Source organism: Rhinolophus ferrumequinum, chromosome 6, assembly GCF_004115265.2.
Source record: "Rhinolophus ferrumequinum isolate MPI-CBG mRhiFer1 chromosome 6, mRhiFer1_v1.p, whole genome shotgun sequence".
NCBI lineage: Eukaryota > Metazoa > Chordata > Mammalia > Chiroptera > Rhinolophidae > Rhinolophus > Rhinolophus ferrumequinum.
This window is the reverse complement of record NC_046289.1, coordinates 81,131,525-81,156,956: the sequence shown is the minus strand read 5'-3', so window position 1 is coordinate 81,156,956 and position 25,432 is coordinate 81,131,525. Positions and strand designations below refer to the sequence as shown.

Here is a 25,432-nt window from a genome sequence, read left to right as displayed (position 1 = left end):
TGTAAATATATATACATATATTTACACATATATGATAGTTGACATTCAATATTATCCAACTTCAGCTTCAGGTGTACAGCGCATTGATCAGGCATCAACACAGTCTATGAAGTGATCCCCCCGACAAGTCCAGTGCCCATCTGGCACCTTACATCATCTTTACAAGATAATTGATTATATTCCCCACACTGTCTTTTATATCCCCATGACTATACTCTGACTACTAATTTGTACTTTCTAATCCCTTCACCTGCTCCCTCATCCCCACTCCCCTCCCATCTAGCAACCATCAGTTTTCCTCTAGATCTCTGAGTCTAGTTCTGTTTTGTTTGCTCGTTTATTCTGTTCTTTAGATTCCACATAGAAGTGAGATTACACGGTATTTGTCTTTCTCAGTCTGACTTGTTTCACTGAGCATAATATTCTCTGGGTCCATCCATGTTGTTGCAAGTGGTAAGATTTCATTCTTTTTTATGGCCAAGATATGATTAATTCTGATTGAGGGAGAACTAGGAGAGCCTCATGGATGAAGCAGTATTTGAAGCTGCATTTTGAAGAAACAGAGTTTTGATGGACGGGAGACAGAGAAGAGCACCTGCCCCGAGGGAACAGTCTGGGCCTCTGGCGGCACGTGATGCTGGAGAAGCCGAGCTGAGGAATGGATTGTGCAACAGAACTAAGGGCCAACGAGCATGAGAAGCAATCTGGTGCTGGATCAAGGACAATGCTGGACACCTTGTTAAGGAATTCAGGTTTATCTGTGGCAAGGCTTTTGAGCAGGGCTTTGCTGTAATCCCACATATATTTTAGGAAGATGATAATGGAAGTAGAATGACTGGTATATAGAAGTAAAATTGAAGCTGAGAATCTATTAAAAGTTAGTGACATTACTCAGTCCCGGCTCCGTACCGGGAAGACTTGGAGTGTAGTGGGTGCTGCCCCCGTTAACTATAGGATTGTAGGCAGAGAGGTCAAGACACCCTTAGAACTGCATCTGTAAATATGAATATTTACAACTCGCTGATTCTATCTGGGGAAATTAGATTTCAAGATTTGTCTGCAACCCTATCTAGCTGGAACGGTAAGGTCTAGACCGAGTCCAGTGACTTGGTGTAGAAAGGAGATGAGACATCATAGAAAACCATGTCTGTGGCTCAACCAAATACTAGTGTTTCCACTGATCTGTAAATAAAACCATCCTTGACCCAAACTGGGAAAACAAACCTGGTTGGACACATATTTGGTAATATAATGGGCTTCCCATTTAGTCCCTGTTGGTCTCTGTACATATGAGACCAAAGCTAGGCCCAAGCAGAGTCGACTAAATAGCATCGGGAATGACCTCTGAAAGGCTGGTGAAATATCGTCCCTTTGATTCGGATGGTGCTGAACTCATGTCTCTCCAGCAGATGCCAGGAGGGCAGGAAGAACACTGCTCTGCCTGCAGCTGGTGCTCAGGTACGACCACAGGTGAGGCTTCCATAGACCAAAAAGAAAAACTGTCTAGCAAACACTTTTACTACAGTGAAAGAAAATGGAGCAAGAAGATTTTTTTTTATTTGTATAAAATATATTGTTCTTCCAGGCTGCAGTGAAATAGTTTCTATTTAATTGCACAGACATCCTAAGAAGGTTACAGCAGTGAAACATTAAAATTCTAAGGGCAACTAATAACATTAAAACTTTATAGCCCCAGATAGAATAATTTAGACAAAAACAACATGAACATATGTTTTGTGTAATAATAACAAACATTTATAGCTGTCAAGAGAGAAAAACACAGGTTTATGCACACCTTAATGGTGTGCATGGGTGAGCATGAGTATATTTAAAACATAATATATTACAAAAATGACAGCAGGCATGGCTCTTCTGGGTACTATGTTAAATCAATGAATAAATTACCAAAAGTGAGCTGTGGCTGTTTGGATGTGTAATTGAGCTTAACGTATGTAGTGTTATTTCAAAAGAAACTGTTCAAGGAGTTTGAGCCCAATCCACTCTGCATCTATCCTAGGCAGTTTACAAATAGCAATAAATGAAACCGTTTCACAGTAGGAAGGAAGTTTAGTTATACACATTACTTAAATGGAGGAAAAGTTAATTTTAATATGCTTGGCAGGAATTGAAAACAAACTTATAATAATTTGCTTATGTTCACCAAACTGGAAATTGAAATGTTAATATTTGAATTGAAATTTATTTTAATTATTTACTGCATGACTCACAAAATCACTAGAAATTATCTGTTCAACTTAAAATAAATATATACACAACCCTTCGTAAATATATGTTTATTATTCTACTTGTTTTAATTACACCATTTGAATGTGACACTTTTTCAAAAAAAATGATTAGGACTCTAGAATATGAAATAAATTTTAAGCTTCTTTGTGCCAACAAGTTAATGGCAATTGGTAATAACTGTGCTGTAGACAAAGCCATTAATGTGATTTTAGAATAAAAATAACTTCTCATAATTTTCTTTCTAATTATAAAGTTGTTTGTCTTACTTAGTACTCTACCACAGTTTTATGAAACAGGGAAAGAGGTATGTTTTCTTCTTTTTTTCCCTGCCTGTTATTTTCTGGCCTTAATCATCTCATATTTTTCTGTAATATATAAAATGCAATGATCCTTTCACATAGGAAAACTGAAGCAAAATTCCCTCAGAATTAAGTCCTGAAATGCCTGCATTATAGATCTTGCCAAGTAGCCAAAAGAGCCCCCTCAACAACTGTGACTTCTTTTTAGGAGACTGCAATTTAAAATGTTATGATGGGCTTAGGTAAGAACCGTGCTGACTCCTTATTTTTCATTTCTTTTCTGTTAATAGGGTCATTATATCATGGCAGATGCAGGATGCAGGAATGTCATGTGTTTTATGAAAGGGAGACTATTTTTCTTGAACAGCATATTTTTATCTGTCCTATTAGCCCAGTGCTTTGTTGTCATTTATGGCCACCTAACACAAGTACCTTCCAACGCTCTCCACAACTGTGTGGGGCCCTGGATTCATAAACCCAAAAGCTTGCTTTTCATTTTCACTAGATGAATAGCTTCTTACGACCACTGAAAATAAGTAAAATTGGCTTGTACTTAACAAAGACCTTTTTATTCAAAATCACAATGCAATTAGATAGGAGGCTGTCCCTCTGCATTTTCAGCACCACTTGTACTCATGTTGCCCTGTTAACTCACTCGGCCACTCTACTCTCTTATCCCCAAATTTTGCACAAACCAACCAATTTACTGACTCTGCTACGCAGTAATTCCCCAGGGTTTCCATGCTCCTATGAGCCGATGATGATTAAAACAGTCGGAGCAGTCAGATGCAGAGAGACAGTGGAGCCCACTTACCGCTCAGTGCTTGTTAGGAGACCAAGATATGGAAATGATTAGGGTAGGAAACACTGCATTGTGGGCTGGGAGTTTGAAGACCAGGCCACATGTGCTGAAAAAGCTACTTGGGAAAAGCTTCCTTATCTTACCCTCTTTTGAGTCTTCTCTGTCTGCAACTGTGGTCACAGTTCTCTTATCTCTAGGGACTGATCCCGCAGATGCATCGCTGGTAGTTAAGCAGCAAGCATCAAATACTTTGCAGAAAGACATTTACTAAAGGCTCCTGTGGGTAAGGCCACAAGAGCCAGAGCCTTTCCCTGACTAAACTCATTTTAAGCAACTCATTTCCCTTTCCTGATTTAAACTGAGTCCTACAAAATTAATGGGCAAAAAGTGAGGGAATGTGGGAAGTGGAAAGGGATCAGCAGCTAAGTTAGTGTTCAATCACCAGCCAGTTGGCATATTTCAAATGTTATCCTATGAATACTAGCACTAACAAGAGTAAATAATGAACGCACAGTCCTAGACGCCATTTACCATAGATTTCTAGATACATGTTAACAAAATCTTAACATCGAAGACCCTTGACTAGGTATCCTAATAATTATTTCCAATAACAATAACAAACATTAAAATCATAATTTAAGAGTTCAGATCCCGTATCTGTTAAATCTCAGGATCTATTCACCTTAGGGTATACAATGCTAGAGTTCAAAAAGTATGAAGGTGTCATACAGTGAATCTGTGGGGTCTATAGGGCCAGTTGTTTTGCACTGAAGAGGAACCCCAGGAATCACAGGACAGTGTGTGGAAGGCATGGCCTGTGCTGGGACTGATTTTTCTGGCACCTTAACAGCTCCCACCATCAGCACCTCAAGTACCACCCACGGTCCCTATGGTGAAACAGCTGGCTCTGCATATTGGTGCCTCAAAGTGACTCTTTTCAGGTTCCACTTCCTGTTTTCCTTTTCACATACATTCCCTCTGCCTCCAGTTGTAGACTCAGCCCTTGCTTCAGACTGTCTTTGGTTCACGCGCCCACCTTCTCCACAGATGCGGTGATTTTCCTTCACTCCATGTCCCACCCAAAGCTCCTCACTGGAGACCAGACCACAGCCCCAGCCCCACCCCACACCATCGCATGAGAACAGGGAGTCAAACTCATACCCTGTTAGCAACTACTGATATAAGAATTTAAGAATGTACTAAACATCTCTGGTCTTCTTAGCAACCGTGTATGAATTAGTCAACCACCCACCGCTGACAATACTTCCATGTATATCATCTAATCTCTTCAACAAGCCTATGAGGGAGGGAGGTGGCGTTATCATTCCTCCTTGGCAGGTGAACAGACAGGTGCAGAGAAGGAATTTTCTGACTTGATCCCTGGAGACAGCACGTTACATTTGCCTATGGCTTATGGATATTTGGACTTATTTCAAGCTCTCAGTTATCTCATTCTGGAGTATATCTATGTGTCTCCATCATTATTGCGAGTCTCAAAGTCAGTTCCTCCCCAGTTATAAAAATAATTGATAATATTTAGTTTTGGAAAAAACGTACTAACTTTGTTTTTTTTTCCCCCTTCAAAGCATGCTGATCACTGTACTATCATTACTGTGTCATATGACATATTCTTATTACAGTTTGTTTGAAATATTAACTTTACCAAATCATCGTGCCTTTTCCTTATCATCAGAACTAGTTAACGATATTAATAAAATTATGAAGCACTAACCAACTAAAATGAAATAGTAGACACTACATAATTGTACAGTGATACATTCTTTCCTTCACTAACTTTCGTAACTTTTACTAACCTTAATGAAATTTTCAAACACATTCTATTAAGAATGATAATCTTATAGCAATTATAGGAAATGGAAAAATAAATACAGAAAAGATATATTTCATTGAAATTACACATCAGATTCTCCTCCCTGGAAACTCAACAAAAACTACTTAAAGAAAAATTAAGTGTTTAAAATTTATAGCATTAGGTCAGCTGCCACACTTATTAATTCACAACTGGTATATCTAAGATGTCACTGAGCTAACCAACTCGTAAACGTCCCTGTTCAAAATGTCAAAAAAAAGCCGAATTTCTAAATATGGACAATAGTAGCTTGCTTTGTTTTTCTCTTTTAGTTATAAAATGGAAAGCTACTATACAACATTTTGTATTAAAAACATAATTCGTCTTAGTTTTATATAACTGGTCTAGATTCCATCATATCGATTACATCAATTTAATCTATATACTCTCAGAGAGCACAGATCAGTTTACAAAACTGATACAAATATGCAAAGGACTAAAAGAAATACATAATCTAAAGGAAGGATTTTGACTTCTGTTCTAAATATTTTGTTCATTAACTGGCATTTTTTGAGAGTAGTATTTGCGGGACATATGCTGAGCACTGCCAGGTACAGAACAATGAATGAGAAATAGTTCCCCACCTTCAGAGAGCATGCAACCTGAAGAATATCTTTAAACACAAAATTCAAAAAGAGCACACAGTATGTGCTATAACTCATGGATAAATGCTATAGGGACACTGAGAAAATTGAAGGTCCTTTGACTCAGGTGCTACCGGGTGGGAATGAAAAGGACTACTGGTGGGGGTGGGCAGAGACATGAGGAGCTGAATGAGAAGAGCATAGAAAAAAGGACAAACTGGTCAGTTTGGGAGACTAGAAGTAGCCCCGAGTGGCTATAGCAAAGGAAGAGAAGAGACTCAAAGAAACAAAGCTCAAAAGGAAGGAACTTTATCAGTAGGCAATGGAAAACCAATGCAGCATTCTGGGGAGCAGAGTTACCGTGCAAACTGGAAAGAGGCAGGAGAAGCACTGACAAGAATGTCAAATGGGGAGGCTAGTTTTTGAGGAACCTGCCAGCTGTGCAGAGGTTGGGAACAGGAGAGCTATACAGAAGGCCCAAGTGGCAGTATGGAGGGAGCCAAGCCCTCAATTCTGAATCAACAAAGAAATTTCACTTTGGATATAATTAATAACATCGTAATAACTATGTATGGTGTCAGGTGGGTACTAGATTTACTGAGGGGATATTTCGTAAGTTATATAAATGTCTAACCACTGTGCTATGCACCTGAATTGAATGTCAACTGTAATTGATAAATAAAAAGTTTTTTTTTTTTTTTAAATTACCTTTCAAAGCATTATGTTTTGCTCCTTAAACTCAGACAGTACTATATGTCAATTATATCTCAATAACATTGGGAACAAAATTTTTTTAAAGAAATTTCATTTTGGTTTGTTTCACATGTAGGGGCTCTGAATAATATTCAGTTTGAAAAAATTCTCGGCAAATAATTTTGTATTTATTTTGTAACCAATCAGGATCAAATATTTTATTTATAGACTAGGGAGCCGAAGTTTAGAGACTGATGTGGTAACTAAGAAGACGGGAGAGAACGCTGATGAGAATAATTTCAACAGAGGGGCTGAGGCCAAAATGCATTACATAGCAATGAGTTGAAAAGTCAATGACAGTTTAGCAGTGGGGAAAAGAAAGTATTTTGAGAGGTGACAGGTAGAGAAAGATTCAACTCATATAATACTCAGCAATCTATAAGAATTCATTAACATTGTGATTTTGTTGCATAGGATGCTTGTATCCCCTATAACAGAAAATTTCAACTCCAGTAATAGAAGAAGGCTAAACAAAGAGGGAAATTATTAAAAATGCTGAAGGTAGGATAGCTCCAGGGTTAGTTAATTCAGCTGCTCCATGATATAAAGAATCCATCTTTCTCCTCTGTCATTCTTGGCATATAAGCTTTATCTTGAACCTAGCCTTACTCATAGTGACAAAATGGCCATAGCAGTTCCGCTTCACCTCCTTGTGAAAGCATTCAGAATTTGAAAAGGCACCTTTCCTCTTGTTTGTCTCTTTCTATAAGAAAGAGACCCTTTCCCAAAGCGCTGCAGTGACTTCTTTCAGATCTCACTGGTCAGAAGTACATCAATTGGCCGTACCATTACATGGCAAGGGGGGTCCTCAGGGTTGTTTGATGGACTAACTGTGATTTGCTGCCTGGGCTGGGAACAGGGCCCACCTTACCTGAATTACGTAGCATGGAAGAAGGTGGGTATGTGGACAAAATAGGTTATTCTGTTAGGAAAGAGGAGTAGAAAAATGGCCATTGGTTAGGCAGCCCACATGCCTGCAAGTTAAGCTTTATAACCACTGTTTGATGCTGGTGGCAATGATTATATTATTAGTGCAACATCCCCAACCCATTAATTTCCCTTTTATCAGGAGAAGTGTGCCCACGCTTCCTAATATCCAATTTTACCATTTATGGGGGAAAAGAGAACTATTGATTGCCTAGGAAAAGTACACACAACAAGAGTTTCTATTTTGAGGTATTCATTGAAAGAAACTGTTGTGAGACATCTGCTTAAAATGCAGGATTTCCAAAAAGATTCTATCTTCAAATCCTTTACCCAATCTCCCTTTTGTGGATTAGCCATGAAGAATAGTCATTAAGCTTTTTGTGTACAACTGAGACTAAAAGAATCTGCAGATAATGATAGAAGATGCTATTCGCCAAAGGTCTGAAGCAGGAATACAACTGAAACTACTACACAATTGGGTGAAACACAAAAGTAATTACAAAAGAAGAAAAACACTCAGAACACCAAATTTACCTTTACCCAGTGATGTCTTTACTCACATCACTCTTCATTTTGCCCTATGTTATATAGTTAATAATTCTGAGACTTCAACCAAAAAAGGAAGGAAATTTTCAATTACTGGTTAACAGTAACAGTTACAAAGTTCTCACTTATTGGGAAATGAGATGATTTCATTTCACTCTAAAAGTAATAAAAATTGATAGCACTATTTTAATGATAATTTTGAAAAATACACTTTATGTTCTGCTGAGTCATATTAGTCGAATTTACTTGGGAGAAAAAAAAAAATCACACAAAAACTTCATTAATGAGAATGGGTAGTTATGCCCAGAAAGCTACTATTTTTTAAATATGTAATTCTTAGAAAAGTTTGTGAAAAGGAGGAACAATGTGTGATGAAAAAAGGTGAGTGTAAAGCACTTGCTAAGTGTACAATAGGCCAGGTTCTGGAACCTCCTAAGTCTTGAGCAATGGAAAAAATTTCAACACGTTAAGCTGGACGGCATCACCTACAACAGCCAATGTCACTGATCCTACTGCGTCTACTTCGCATCAGAATCTTGAGTTTATATTATGCGGTTATTAGTTTACTCTCAGCTAGGACAGAAAAAAAAGCTTTGGCCACGAGGGCCTGGAAAAGAGAGAAGAGCTGAGACAAAAAGGACTTTTTCAAAATTCCTCATAATTCAAAATGCATAACCCTCAAGTTATGGATAAACTTCAGAAGGTTCAGATAAGTACTGAAGTTCAAATATGTTGATGAAAACTTCACTAATTTCTTTCTGGTCTCACAACTGGACCAAAAATTCCCCATCAAAACTTACTGATTTTACAAGTTTTAGCCAGATGGAACTATCCAGTAAAATTCAGTATTTCCCCGCATGTATCTAATGACAGCCAGAAGAGGCATGAAATGAATGACAGCAAAGAAATAAATTTAACTAAGCTGGTTTGGGAAAACATATGAGGGTGTGTTTTATGGAGACTCTATTCCAGAGACGTGATCCAAGTCACTATACAGAGCAGAGCTCCCCAGCTCTGCATTTCCTTCAAAGGTTTAGAGAGTATCAACTATGTTATATCAGCTAAGCCACATTCATCATTTACTAGATGTGTATATGTACACAGATTATAGTGCACCAAATATAATACGTCAGAGATTAGACTTTGTTAGAGATTCAAATAGTTATGACTTAGTTCTGCCTTTTGAGTTTATGTCAATTTAGAGACCTTTACCTTCTCAGGTTCAATTTCGCCTAATCTTGTTAGAGAGCTTTAGAGCAGACTACAAATTTCATCAACCAGTGTACTGGTCAACTGCTAAGTCACATGAGATCCTTTTAGTCTCTTTCAAACAAGCAACTCAGAGTATATTCTTTCAGCAAGATCTGTTTAAATAAAGACTTTAAAAAAAAAATCGAACAATCTATTAAAACAATTAACCAACTGACCCGGCGCAAGGAAGTACAAAGATAAGAAAATCACATTTTAAAAAGATTTTTATTAAAATATAGCTAACATACAATGTTATATTAGTTTCAGGGGTACACCATAGTTATTCAACATTTATATACCTAAAGAAGTGATCACCATGATAAGTCCAGCAACCATCTGACACTGTATTGTCGTACTATGCTATCACAATATTATTGACTATATTGCTAGTGATTTGGGGAGAATGGGTGAAATAGCTTTTTAAAAAATTGTTTTATTTATAATAAAAAGCAAGAGGCAAAGAAAATGGTAGAGCATTGTAGAAAGGAAGAATAGATGGCAAGATAGGATTGTGCCATTCTTTACCTGGCTAAGATAAAGGAAGTATGAAAGGTGAGAAGATAAAGTGAAGTTCTGTCTTTCGCTTTAATAATATTATAAATCAACCATCAATATTATATATCAATTACAAAATTAAATAAAATATTCTTATTTTAACTCAAGTAATGTTTAAAGCCAGTGAAGCAAAGAAGTTTAGGCTGTAGTTGCAGTCATGGAGTGTAACCACCTTAAATGTTAACTTTTGAATAGACGCTCAAGACAGCAATGGAAATGGTGCCACAAGGCTGTGTGTGATTAATCAACAAATGTGAGGTACAAATTGCAAATGCAATGCAGAGTAGAGGGTGGAAATCGTAGGAAAGATCTATGGAGACGGTGGGATTTGAATTCCACTCTTATTCTCCAGGCCCTCCTCACCCTCAACCCTCTCTGTATTCAAATTGTCCCACTGACTAATTAACAGTGAATTTGCCATTATTCTAAACCTTTCGGCTTCCTTCCCTCTTCACGGTTGCTTATTACCCAACATTCCTTGCTTTCTCCTATCTCATAAGATATGTCCTCCCTTTCTGAAACTCACAGCTCCACCTGGCTTACTTCCTCTCCCTCTTCTGAATCATTGTGCCAATCCATCTTCTGTCTGGTCCTTCTTGAAGCTGTCTTCAATTGGCCCTTTTTAACTAGTCCTATTCTTTAGCCATGAACATGCTAAGATCACCTCTGCCCCGTGGAAAGTTTCTTTGACCTACATCCCTACTGTCCCCCAGCTGCCAGCATTCTGGGAGGCAGGGGCTGGGACCTTCACTGCTGAGCACAGAGATTCTCCGTCCCCAACTTTAACATGGCATCCTGGCTCGCAGTTGCTCTGCACGTTCCTCGAGGTTCTAGCATACCTCACCCTGATTCTCACACAACACTGCTTTCTTACCAATATCAACTTCCAAGGCTACAGTTGTGATTTCTATTTGGACTGCCCAACCTATGTCCTCAGCATTGATCCCCACTCAAGCTTCAGGCTTGCATTGTCAACTGAGTAGTGCACGTAACCACATAGATGATTTTCAGGCTCTTCCTATTCCTAAATCGCTGTTCTCAAACTTGCCTGCACTTTGGAATCACTTGCAGAGGTTACAGAAATATCTATGCCCAGGTTACACACCCAGATATTCTTATGAATTGGACATCAAGGTCACTGTACTTTGCTTTCAAAACTGCTCCGTATCAAAATGTGTCCAGCCTCAATTAATGCTGATACCATTCGCTCGCGCTCAATTCCTTTGAGTCACCATTGACTCTTTCCTTAGCCCTCCATTCCCTAGATACCAAATACTAATATTTCTTCTTCCATAATATCGCTTCTACTTTATTCTTTATCCCAGCCACTACTTCACTTTAGCTGCTTTTAGTTGTTATAGTAGGTTCCCAATTCATTGTCACTCTTGTATCCTACTTTTGCCATCTGTTTTCTATAGCTAAATCCAATCATTAAAAACACTCATGGCACACTAGTAAAACACAAACTCTTCAACTGATATTCAAAACTCTCCAGTATAGAGCCCAAAGCTTTTTAGGTTTTATTTTCCACTAGGTCCTCATCCTTTCCCATAAACACATGGACACTCTATGCTCAAAAGAGCCCAACTATTCACTGTTCCTCATTCTCTGGATGTTTCTAATAGTTTTCCTTTTCCATACTTCTGACCATGTTATGTCCTCTGCCTGGGATGCTCTCCCTCTCATGTCTTCCTATTAACAATTTATCAGAATATTAGAGACCTCCACAAAATTCCATCTACTCTTACGGGTGGGAGGAGCCTTCCCAGACTCCCAACAGACTGAAGTAATGTCCCCTCCCCCAATGTCCCCATCTGTTATGTGCCATATTGTAGTATTTCTCACACAGTCTGCCTTAATTTAGAATTACATATCTGCATCCCTGTCTCCACTCCTGGGCAGGGAGCAAGGAGAGGTACAGTGTTCTCTCCAGAGCTATGAAATAACAGTGTAGTTACATATTCAATATTTATTGATTCTAAGGATAGAAGTGACCAGTACAGTCAGAGAGAATGGGAAAAGCCCTGGACAAAAGCAAAAAGAAAAATGCATTTGAAAGATGGTGAATTAACTAGAACATTTATGAAATGAAACAGTGACGTGAATCTTGACTAAGAAGGTAGAATCCAACGACAGGGTAAGGAGTTTGGCTTTTACCTGTCACATAAGATTTTTTAAAAGACTCTGGATAAGTCTGAATATGTAATACTATGTATTTGTACCCTAACTTTTTCCATCAGTAAAGCAAAAATGATAACAGGAGTTACGACTGCTACTATTTTGGGGAAGAATGAATGAGACAATCCAAGTAAACGTTTGACACAAACCTAGACCACAGTAAGACTACTCTAAATACTAACCCCATCAAAAGAGTGGTATAAACACATACACACACACACACACACACACACACATGGTTATACAACAATATCTAAAATGACAAAAGTAAAGAAAGCTTTTCTGGGTTTGATTTTCAGAGCTAGACAAAGGAAAGAATAAGAAAGAGACCTGAAAGCATTAATGTCCATGAAATAGAGTTGGACGGTTAGTTTGACCAGACACATACTTTTTTCTTTTACCTTTCTCCCTCTGATTCTTCTCTCTCTTTTCTTTACTTCTCTCTTTTCCTTTGTCTTAGTCTCTTGCTTTAGGGTTCCTTTTTTTCCTTTTGCCTTTCTCACTTAGCTCCTGGTCTTGCTTAGCCCCGAAGAGGGCAATGCTAAAGTGTTGGCCTCTGCAGGACAACTGAGTACAGCAGTTGACTTGAACAACTCAGAAGTTAGGTGGGTGGACTCCCCACACACACACAGTCAAAAATCCACATATAACTTTTGTCTCCCCAAAAGCTTAACTAGTAATAGTCAACTGTTGACTTACCGACAACATAAAAAGTCAATGAATACATATTTTGTGTTATATGTGTTATATACTGTATTCTTACAATAAAGTGAGATAGAGAAAATCAAATGTTGTTAAGCAAATCATTAAGAAAGAGAATGTATTTACAATAATATACATATTTATTGGGAGAAGAGCCCACATAGAAGCACACCTGTACAGTTCAAACCTGTGTTGTTCAAGGGTCAATTGTATAAAGATGAGACGCCACCACCCCAACCCAATGTAAAATGGCCAGGAAGCTGCACTGAAATGGGTCCCTGGGCTCTGGCCCAGCAGGACCTCCAACCTAGTTAATGTTTCCATTAACCTTCATTTAGGCGCAGTAGGTGGTAAGACGAGGAATGTTCTAGGAGTCCTGGTGGTACAGAGCCCTGTAGCGCATTGAAACATATCTCCAGCTCTGTGAGCATCAAAACCACATAAATGGCTACATTCCAGCTGCTTTCCAGGGAGAAGGAAAAAGCAGCATGTGGATATCTCAATGCTTTTTGACCTCACTGGATGGGAGAGATACTCTGGGTGTGAGAACAGTTAAACAAGCGTTCGGAGTATTCACAGTGTTGAGTGCAGGTGTGTGTATATTTGAAAGCTGCTGTTTTATAAGAAGTCCTAGGTGACTCAATAAACACAAGAGCCAGAGCAAAGTAATCCCTTTAGCAGGGCTCTCCCCGGCTCAGCCGTTGCCCTGCCAGAAACAACACATTCTGGGGGGAAAAGTGTAAATCACACACTGAGGTAATTGTTTCACACTTTCCAAGAATTTACTTATTAAATTCAAAGTGTTTTTTTAGAAGCAATTCTAAATCTTGCCTTCCGTTTTGTGCTTAAAAACATAAAAATTTTTTACATGTTAACTTCCACTTTATATCAAAAAGTCCCTCTAACGTGTTTACCATATATTATCTCTAAAATAGATCAGGCTGAGATACAAAATGTGAGTTCTAATAAAAGAGTGCTGCTTTCCATAGGATGTAACTGTGTATCCAATACCATCCATCTTTGCAACTCTAGGTATTATAGATTCAGAGATTAGGGACCCTGACTAAATAAAGGGGGAAAAAAAAAGACTATATACCTACTAATGTCAATGACATATTCCCATGTTGATTAGAGATACCAAAGAATTTCACTCCAGATTCTTGCTGAGCCAAATGTTTCCACCCTCAAGGCCACCAGCAATGGAAGAATAGTGTGAAAAATCAAGATAAGCTATGGTCTTATATATCATATAGACCATAATAGGGCTGGCTATTAACTGTCCTAGGTCAACTAGTATATATTTTTCTCATCTCAATCATTTTTTCAGTCACCTCCTTAGAGCGGCAGACTATTAAAAAAATTCCTTATCTGGGATCCACCCACACAACTGATAATATGCAAATTGAAGTGCCGTAGGGAGATTAGAGAAACTATCTTTTATTGATTCTATCACAAATTTAGTAAGCACAACTGATCTTCAAAGAAAATAACTCACTTTTGTTTCTGTCTTTTAAAACGACTTTTGAAGAAAAGTTGCCTTTCTGATAACAAAAAAAAAAAAAAAAGAAAAAGAAAAAAAGGACTATGAAGAATCCACAGTAGAAGAAAGCGCTCTCCCTAGGCACTGCCTATCAGGACTATGTTTGTATAGTTCAGCAGGAAAGGAACTGGATAGGAAAATGCCTTTCAGGAAAAATTCTGCACGGAAGACGTGGAATTGGTAATGCATGTTTACTACTCATTTGCTTGCATCAAGAACCCCATTTCATTTCAATCTGCCAACATCCTAATTAAGATGATCTGAATCTCAGGTGATCTATTATTCTAGATCTAAGATAGCCCAATCTACATTAGACAAGATGTTACACGGTGTGCTTACACTGAGATAAGACCACTGAGCAGAAAAGCGTGTCTTCCCTCATGTCTGGCCAAGCACTGGGCTGAGCTCTGTCAGTACCCAGTAAATAATGGCCAGGCCTTTGCCTGTTGCCTTTCTTTCTACTACGTGAGGCACAATTTGATCTTCCTGTACCAGTTCTAGGTCCTTTGACAACTTGGACCTGTATGATGTTGCTATTGTTGTTGTTGCTTTTGCATGAGGAGGAGAGTTAAGTATCTCGAGTAGTTCTTCATACAGGTACGTGTCAAGGTGTATGGGACTGACAGCACGTGAGTGGAATTCCCATTCATTACCTTAATGCTGTTTCTGAAGATCTTATATTGAAGAACATGCCAACTACATTAGCTTTTGAGTGAGTCAAGAATGCAGAAACGATGCTTTGGCTCACCAAAGTTTGGAAAAATCAGGATGAAATTCCATTCCAGGGTAATACTATCCAGCTGTTCTATTACCCAAGAGGCCCTATGTAATACAGAGAAAATATCATAGAAAGGTCCTCCCCAAATCAGCTTCCTTCTCTCCCTTCAGTTAAAGAAAATGACTTTTAATTCTCGAGCACAAAAACTGGGTTACGGCTAGGGTGTCTGGCTGGCAAACAAACACACAAACACACAAAATGTGCATTAATATTAGATTTGCCCTCTCTTGACATCTCAAGAAAGGCCAGGTGGTCAGTAACACACCCACGTCAGAGGCCATGCCTACGGCCCTTCTCAGCCAGTATCTAAAACCGTCCTTTGTCCTTCATAAGGCTGAGCAAAACAGGTAACAGACGTCCGTAAGCTTCCTCTTGTGCTATTGTTGACCAGATACCGTGGACGACCTTCACAGTCTGCTATCCATTTCCAAAGGGATGAGCACTTCAATCTAAGTACCTCAAAGGAGGCAGATAAAATAAGCACCGCCCAAGAGTTCCAACCAGCTAACCCGCCCTCCTGGCATCAAGGAAACGAAGGTGTTGGTTGGAACCCAGGCTAGGTCGCCTTTCTAGTAGCTGTAAAGTTTTCTGAATTTGCAACAAAATCTTCAAACGTTCTGTTTTCGGAAATGTATCTGTTTCCTTACAGAGGACAAAAGTACCACTGCGGTGTGCTGTCAGTGATGGGGGTGCGGGGATCCAGGCCTTGATGCTACAACGTCTGTAATGACGGCATGCTGTGTAGGTGAGAAGTAAAGAAATAAAGGACGAGAACATTATGAAGTGGGCAATGCGCAAAATTTAAGAATGCTTCTCGTTTTCGGGATTTTGGGGTTTTGCCTTGAAAGGTCAAGAAAAGAATGTAGCCTTTGTTAGGAGTTAGACATTCACTGAGTTTTGAAAGCCCTCCAGCTATCCACCATTCGAAAATTGAACATCCTGAACACCTAGTTTAAGGTGATAAACTCTCACCAATCTATCTTAAAATAAAATGTGTAATTACAGCACACTTTCAATCCTTGGGTATGAGTGCTGAAGCTCAGTTCCTAGAATAGGTGAATTCTGTTCTCTATTTCCATGTATAAAAGATCTCACAGTCCTTGGAAAACACTTTTTGAAAAAAATGAAATACAACAAATAAGGTATGCTGGCGAGTCCTAGGGGAGAAGTTTCCCAGAGTCTTTGAATTTCCTCCTGTCTTCCTCCTTTACAAGATTTCTAAGGCCAAGTCCTTTTCTACAGTCTCTCAAACAAGGTAAAAAAGAAAAATACCCCCTAGATATATTCCTTAGATTTTCTATTATGCTTCTCAAGTTCCCAGTAGCTTCTGAAGTAAATCTAAGATGAATTCTGGAGTTATTTTTTATTACGTTTTAATTTTAGGTCCTCTTTTAGGTCCAAGATGAAACAGATGATCATAACGGCTATGCTTGGGGATGCATTTCATGGCACAATTCGTGCATGACCTGTGCAAGGTCAGTCATGGAAGGAGGGCTGACATGACAGGTAACAAGTCGAGTACAGCTTTTAGTCTTGGAGAACTTCAGCGTAACTTATTCCAGCTAGCTCCATTTAGTGCACTATGGCAAGAGAAAATTCTGCTTAAACAGTACAGATAAGGTGGGTTCTGTATAAGGACCTCACTCTGGCTTGGGGAATGTCAATTAGAGACACAGGAGGAGTTATTGCTTAAACCGCGGATCACGGAGGGTCATTTTCTGTCACGTTGTGAGCCTTGGTGCCAATTGTGGCAAGCTGACCTAAGCATCGTCCACAAGGTCCCAGGTTCCAAACACATCAACATGTGTTTACACCTCTGGATCTTTCCACGTGCTCTTCTCACTGCCCATTATTTCACCCTCACAAAAATCCACTCCCCCACCCCCATTTAAAACATCAATTACCCTATAAACCTTTCCTTGATACTACCCCCAAGTTGGGTTAGTTATTTCCTTCTCTGTGTACTCATAGAATTTTGTAGCTATCTCCACTAGAGTATTTATCAGAGTCTACTATAACGATGTGTCTGTTGTCTCCACCACTAGACTATGGAAGCTGGTCCATTTACCCTTATCTAGGACTTACTATGTGCCAGGCACTGTTCTAAGCACCTTAGATATGTCAGCTCTTTAATCTGCATCACAACCCTGTGAGATAGATGTTAGCATCACCTCCCTTTTACAAAGGAGGAAACTGAGTGAGGCACGGAGAAGTTAAGTAATTTTCCCAAGGACACACAGCTAGAAAGCATCAGGAGTTGAACTCAGGCAGTCTGACCTCAGAGTCTGAGCCTCTCCTATTATTCTTTGTGTTTGCCTAAGGGACTAAGGGAGGTGGTTCATAAACATAAAACAAATGAAACAAATGATCGTTCCGATTTGCCCATAGCTTCCTAAGCTTAAATTTAGAAATATATTTTCTGGGTATTAAAATTCATTTCACCTTCTCCCTTGACTATGGATGAGTTTATCTGTCCAGAGAAAATTCAGCCCAGATTGGGGAGGAACAAACTACTTGGGAGGGAAAGGGCCTGCGGCTCTGCCATGTTCATCTTAAATTCTCAGCACCTCCCTCAGGGTCACATGTGTGGACACCTACAAAAGCCTCTTCTCATAGCTGCTTTTAGATGTAGGAGTGCATAGTGTGACATGAAACGCTTTGGAATACAAATACTACTAACAAGACAAACAAGTTAAACTGATGTGACTCAAGGAAGACATCTGTACTTTGCGGATTCAAACAGAGAGTGTTTTTGTTGTTGTTTGTTTAGAAGCGAAGCACCCAAATCATTGAGAATCAGACGTATTTATTTTTCCTCCTAATATTTGAATTCTTATCTCTGATGTTGTGTGAGGATCGCGGTGGCAGTGTGAGAATAATGTAGCCCTGCAGGAAAGGGGGCTTCTTAGAGCTTGTGGTGTCCCGGGAGCTGGGGGAATGCAAATTCTGGGGCCCCACCCTGGAGCTTCTGAGGCAGGGTGTGAGCAGGGAGTCAGTCCTCTTTTTGAGAAATGCTGATATTTTCTCTCTTTTGATGTGTACTTTCTCCTCATTGGGTTGTCTTCTTTATTCCATCTCACTACCTCCCTACAAAATGAGCTGAGTTTAAAGTGTCAAATTCAAATTGGCCCTGGTGAAAAGAGCTCCTCATTTTCAACATAGGCCTTTTATTAATTGAGGTGAGGGCACCGTCTCTGCAGTCCCTCCAGGCTCCGCCCCACCACAGCCAAGCACAGGTTTTTATGCTGCAAACAAGGATGTGGTTTCCCTGCACTTTCCAAAACCCTCCAGTTTGCTGATCACGGGCCTCTCGGCCTCCCTTGCACGCCCCTCCCTCTCTCTCTAATTGCCCTGGCTTGCTCACAGAACGCTGCTTCCTGAAAGAAGACTTCCTTGATGTCCCCATCATAATCATGTCTCCAAACCCAACTTCTGTTTGCTCCCTTTTCTTTTCTTTCACAGCACATCACAGTCTATAAAGGCATGATTATTAGATTCCAGTACATCTCCCCACTTCACCACCAGCTCCATGAGACAGGTACTGAGGCTAATTGCTCGTCACCATACCCCGCCCTGAGCAGTGCCAGAGACAGTGCTCTACGTGGTGGTGAAAACGGGCTCTGCAGCCAAAGGGTTCAGATTCAAATCCTAGCTCTTCGGCTTAGCGCTGTGTGATCTTAGGCAAGTTACTTAACTTCTCTGTGCCTCTATTTTCTTCCTTGGGGATTATCAAAGTACTGCCTTATAGAATTAAATGAGAGAATACACAGGAGTGCTGTAGAACAGTGTCTGGCATGCAGACTGCATCCAAAAGCTATACAGGATAGCTTTTAAAAAGTAAGGACACAGTACATTTTTGTTCAATAAATAAAACACAGTGGAGTTTTTAGTTTTTCTCATCATCACTGCCCCAGCCAAAACGTTAGTCCAATCAACTTCTCCCTGCAGTCTGCTCCTTAAAAGAGCTCCACTTCTGCCCTGAGAAATCTGCTGCATATAGTCTCCATTCCATATTATTAGTTCCAGCTTTGATCCTTTCATCACGTCACTTCCTAAAATATGCGCTCATGTGCCAAGCCACTTCTCTTCCTTTCTTCAAGTATTTCCTGAAATGTGACCTCCTCCATGGAACCTTCTTTAAGTGGAACTGAGCTCATCATTCCAATCCTCTGTTTCCAACAAATAAGTTAAAAGTTGTTGCTTGAGGTTCCGAAGCCATAAATCGCCTGAGCTTTTCACTGGCTGAATGGTCGGTCTCACCATTGCAAGGCAGGTTGAGTTTCTTAAGCGTGCAAAGGGTTTGTTAAACTAGCTCTGTACATATTTAGCACAATGCCAATCCACATGGATGCCGAATAAATGTGATTTGATGATACTATAAGTACTTTGCCCATGCCATGAACAGAACGCATGAGCTCTTAAATCTGTTTTCCCCATGTTACAAAATGTTCTGATGCTGAGTTTATCATGAGACTGGTTTTCTGCGTTTACTTTCACAAAAGAACAAATACAAAAGAAGGGAGAAATTACATAAAAATAGCAAATTAATACAATTATTTTCCATATCATGAGATCAAACATGCCTTTAGAACATTGTATTAAAAGGGGCCTCATTTAAAGTTTAACTGCATATGCTTTGGGGTTTATTTTGCAAATCTAAAATGGAGAACCAAAACATGTCAATACTCATTTTTAAAGTACTTGTTGTATTCGGTGCATGCACCATTATGGAGAACTTACACTCAGAGCAAAAAGATTTGTAGCAAAGCGTATGACCTTCTTCCCACTACAATGACCATCCCCTAATTAGGCAATGCATCTGATAGTCATTAACAGGAATGAGATAATGAATCACTTTCTCTCTTCTTTGTTAATTTGCTGTAACCAAGCGGCTAATGGATGTCAGAGCTGAGTGATTGCACTGATTATAGTGATTTATAGTTGCAACAAAACAATTTAAAACCATTCTGATTATTCATGTTTAAGATGCTTTATGTTTTGTTTACTAAATGTTTTATGTCCCTCTTTCTCCTACTCCTAAAGTACTGTCCCTCTCCTACTTTGCCATTTTTCACAAAAAGACCTGGTCGGAGAAAAACTTGAAAGTTGTAGGCTTTTATTTTTTTTATTGTTTTAAGCAAAGCCTTTCATTCTGTTTACATCTATCTATCTACCTATCTATCTATAGATACCTAAAGTTTACCCGGTAGAAACGACAAGCCTTAGGGGTGAAAAGAAAAGCCTCAGTGGTGCCTCGTTCAAAAGGAGACAGAATTAAGAGGAAACAAGGCAAACTTCAAGCCACTTACCTTGGGGCTTCCAGTCCCTTCCTCATCCTCCACAGACACATCAGTAGCCAGAATCTCGGCTTTGATGGTATCCAGAGCCCTGAGAATCCAGCTGTGCTGCCTTTTGATTTGCCTCTGCAGCTCCTTCCACTGACTTGCAATCATCCGCAGCATGTCCTTTAGTCCTTCTCCAAAAAAAGGGGAAAGCACAAGTTATGGACTGGACTGCATTGGGACTATTATTATTTTTACGCAGTACACTAGATGGTTATTTCAAACAATAAACACAATTTTAAATGACCGTTACCATCACCTGCCATATTAGCATTGGTCATGCAGAATAGAGACTGGGAATTTTTGACTTGACCTAAAGCATAAGGACACAAAAATGGTACATCCACATAGATTCATGGTTTGGAGTTGACTTGGATTCAGTATATTGACAAAATGAAAAAAGAAAAAAAAAATGCATGTGGAACGAAAATCACAATGTATAAAAATTATTAACTAAAGCTTCACATTCCAAATAAAGGGCCCTGTGTGGAGATTTAATAATGATCAGAAAGATGCATGGAAATAGGTAAAGTTAATTCAATGAGAAACGCAGTAAATGGGCCAGAATTAAGACGGCAGTCTTTAGCATTAGCACATCCAATTAATGCTGCTCTTTTCTTATTTAGCTGTGGGAAGCTCAAAGCAACAGCCAAATTGTAATTCACCCTGTCTTACGGTTTTTTACTACCAGGATAAGTATAACCAAATGACAAAACAATTTTTTATTTATAATCTGTTCCTCATAAATCCATTAAAACTGGGGTAAGAACTGCTTTGGGTAAGGCCCAAACTCTGCTAATGCAATGACCAGCAAAACGTTCATGTGTGTGAATTGGTAGGGAAATAATTGGGTATCTCTAGACTGCCAGCCTTGTATCTGTAATGACATCTATAAGTACCTTCACGCATATGCATTATAACTATATGCACAATTCTCATTCATTATCTTAATGTTATTTCCAGAGCACCTACATCAAAAAGCATGTCAATGTGAAGTTTTCAGGAATGCGATTTCAATTGAAACTCAGGCGAACAGCAAGCTCCAAATAAAATGAACAGACCATTTGGAGGCAGTATTTCATCTTATAAGTATCACACCATTGTATGCAGTATATGAAACATTTATAAATCCTGAAGGTCAATCTGATAATGTAAATATTAATAATACATAAGGAGGTGAATATATGCAGTAATTTACAGCAATGCTTCTTCATTCTTAATAGTCTGGAGACATAAAGACTTGCAATATTTCAGGAGGATTTACCTGCTTTGTGAGATGCAATGAGCTCGAGGAGTTGGTGTCCTTCCTCCTCCACAGCTTCCTTGAGAGCACAATGACTGTCTACATTCAACTTAAAACTCTGCAAGGAAAAACATGAACATCAAACCCTGGCCAGGCGGCTATGCGTAAAACATCCACACTTTCTATCAGGAACCAAACAATCCAATTTACCCAATAGACAAACTCATTTGCAATACTAAAAGCTATTGATATTTGGGATCTGGGCTCAAAATGTTTCCATTAGATTAGCAGAGTGCATCTGCTTGGAAACAGCTGACAAATCTAGAAATTCATTAGGTTTTTATGAAAAGTCACATCCCGTAGGCTATATCAAGAGTAGCAGGATTCTGTAAAACACACTGAATTTCTACCATCACGTATGAGCTCTTTTCCTCACTTCGTAAAAATGTTAGTGATAGCACTATTTATGAAACCATAAAAAAAATGGCAGCATCAATTATAGTAGCCTTATGTGCACATATATAAACACATTAATATAGTAGGACTTGATTCAGCTCTGTTTCTCAGGTATCACAGAAACCATAGAATATCAAGGTGGATCTAAGTGCTGTAGAGAGGTGTCAGATGCTTTTCAAATCCTTGATTTTTAAAAATTTATTCCTTACAATGTAATACTGCTTTATAAATAAATAAATCAAGCATAGCAGGGGCATTTTTCACTCGTGATAGTCATCCAAACAACAAAACCTGCTGTCATGGCTGAATTCCAACTCAGAGCCATTTCTTTTAGAAAGCCTTCCCTCACGCCTTGCGTGGAGTTAATTACTCCCCTCTCTCCGTTATCTCTGCTCCTTACACTTGCTTTTATGATAGAATTTATCATACTGTACTGTGCTTTATTTCTATACTTGGCTACCAAATTATAAGCAATTTGAAAGAATTGCCAGTGTCACATTTATATCCAACTCATGTCACATACAAGGTGTTCGATAAATGTTTGAGGGAATCGTGGATATCCGTTGACCTGGATCAATAGTACTCTCTGAAGAGGAAAGTTTCCATTTCAATATTTCAAGAAACACAGATGGTTTTCCAAAGATTCTTCCACTTCTGGAATGTTATAAGGGGTTCCAACCACAGGACGTCCAATGGGGAATAACCATAGTAACCAATCTGTTGAACCAATGGTTAGCCTTCAGGATTAAAATCCATTCCTTCACTTGATTAACTGGAATGAACATGGAGTTTGAAATATTGTGTGCCAGCTTTTGGCTTCTCTGTGATAGGACTCTAAAATATACAACATATTTTGCTTTCACTAAACGCTTATTGAGCAATAGTTATATGCACTGCACTGAACGTAGTAATAAGAATATTTGACAAAAGTTTGAGATTAGATACAATCCCAGTTAGAAAGTAATTTGGATGAAAGAGGTTAAACAACCATAAATTGTGAAATAGGGTTTTCATTCATTCATTCATTCATTCATTCATTCATTCATTCACTCCTTCATTTAGAAACCATGCATCATGCCTATTCTGTACACTGTGTCAGGTAGCGATTGTGGGGATATAAAGCATGGTCTCTGGCATCAAAGGGCATCCTGAGTCATCTTGGATGCCCAGAAGTGAGTCTGGGCTCTCTTTTCCTTAGTGGAGAAAAGGGGTCTTTTTAAAGTTCAGAAGAAAAAGCACAGCATCCCAAATCAAAAACTGAAATTGAAGGAGATAGGGACAGACAGATCAGGCCTTAAAGTATAAAGATAAGAATTCTGACTTAAAAAAAATAATTGACTCCAAAATTCATCTGGTTACGATAGCAAGTGACAATATTGGGTTCTCCCAATGGTTGTTCACTATTTCTGGTATTACCCTCTTTCTGTTACAGATATTTGATAGAATAAAATAAAAAATGGCAATGTATGGGAAGCCTGATGCTTCTGGTCAGTCCATACACTATAATACCTAAGAGAAATTAAATAGCTGCTATTCTGTATCCAAAGCATGGCTGCACTTGCTTTTTGCCATTGCAGTAGAAATCCTCAATACTGAAGCAACGCCATGCAGAACCGAGGTACATGCGTGCTTCAGGAAGAAAGGACAGGGAAAAGAAAAACACTTGAGATAATCTGCTAGTGCCAGAATTTAGGAGGAAGCCTATTCTGGAGACTTCCTCAGAACTGTACATTTAGCCTAGTGTTCTCTTTCATTCTCTGTTTACTTACGGCAGACTTGTGTTGAATGGCTGGTGAGCATGAACTTCCCAAGAGATGCATGAAGCCTACGCTTCAGAGCAAAAGAGAACCCAAGGACCTGTGAGTAGGTTGGATAATTTGACATCATTGAAGCCAAGAGTGGAGAATAGACGCAGCTGGATCTAGTTCTGCCTCAAGATGATGTAGAGGCATTTGATTAGGAAATTGGAAAAGATGAGATATTCATTATTAGGAAAAAGATAAGCTGATAAGCTTGATGCTGTACAAAAGAACCATTTAATAACTATTACCCAAATGGTACAAAACTGCTTGATTTTCAGGTGCACCCATTAACCATTAATGATATCAACGAAGGAATTCGCAATGGGCCTTTGAGAAGGCAGCGAAGCAGGCACATTAACAAAATCGCCAATGAAATTTCTGGCTGCTACAGGATGCTGTAACAAGCTCTCCCCCTTTTGCCCCCACCTCTTCCCTTAGTGGCAGCTTAGGGGAAAGGGTCTTATTTCCTTTTCTTTTTTTCCTTGAACTTGATACTTGGATACATTTCCATTCCTGTACTTCTAACATGTTTCCTCAGCAATGCCTTATGGTGTATATAGTCCCTCTGCAGCATCCATAGCACTCCCTGAAAATGCAGGGCATATTCTGGAGATGTAATTTATGGCAACAACATCGCCATGGACAGGTACCACGGTCCCATGTCACTGATTATGCGAAATTCCATAACCTGCGTCCTGTGGGGCAGCAGATCTTTTTTCGTGTCTTTAAAGCAGGATGTGACTGAACATCTCGAAGAGAATAACTAAGAACATGGAAAATATGGTGACTGAGACAAAGGACAAGAGTATCACAAAGATGGCACATCAGAGATTGACCAATAGGTATTTCCATGACTGCAACCTCTAGCCTCGCCAGCCCGTGTAGATCTGGGTACATGCCTCCTTGGCAGGATCCAAAGTCGGGTAAGCATGCTGACTGCACTCGGTTCATGAGCAAACCTTACAAAATACTACTACATCTTAATCCTATTCCATTCAAATTTCTGAAGAGCCCAGTTTGATGAGAGTGTGGAGGTCATGTGGATATGAAATGAACCCAAGGAAATGTACGCCTTGATGCACAAAACGATAACAAATGTGAAGAAGGATTACTCATGGGAGGTCATACTAGGAATAGAAATGGCTCTCCTGGTATCGAAAGTAGTGGGAAAGACCATAAGCACATTCAGAAGCCTAAAGATCCAAAGTGGCTCAGTCTCCGCAGCATGAACACAGACTTGCAATCATCCCCATGGCATACAGTTAGTGTCTGTCAGGCCCACTGAGGTCCCTGAGTTTTATGATGTTTGCAAACAGAGAGGCAAGAGAGAGTTGGTGCATCACTCCTCACCTACTTTTAGCTTTTTTTTAAAGCATAAATTAATACCATAGATATTTATTGAGCAGTCTCTGCCAGGCCTATAGATACCAAAATTAACCATACAAAATCTTGGCACACGCAGCTTATAGTCTATTGGGTAAAATAGCTCATAAGAGAGCAAGTGGCCTCCTATGACCCAGCATAGAGCAAATGTGCAATTAGGGTTTGGTGTATAAG

General features: G+C 39.2%; 1 protein-coding gene across 6 annotated transcripts in view; it reads right to left on the bottom strand.

Moving 5' to 3' along the window:
* Window positions 1-25,432, bottom strand: part of AKAP6 (A-kinase anchoring protein 6) — a 453,949-nt gene that overhangs the window by 188,081 nt on the left and 240,436 nt on the right. For 5 of the 6 annotated variants that reach the window (XM_033108067.1, XM_033108066.1, XM_033108070.1 and 2 more), the window contains 2 exons: window positions 21,639-21,735; window positions 20,342-20,508 (listed from right to left, as the gene is read on the bottom strand). In XM_033108067.1, coding sequence (XP_032963958.1) covers window positions 20,342-20,508; window positions 21,639-21,735 — 264 coding nt within the window. The remainder of the gene's footprint in view (window positions 1-20,341; window positions 20,509-21,638; window positions 21,736-25,432) is intronic. The other variant, XM_033108071.1, reaches the window with a different exon arrangement.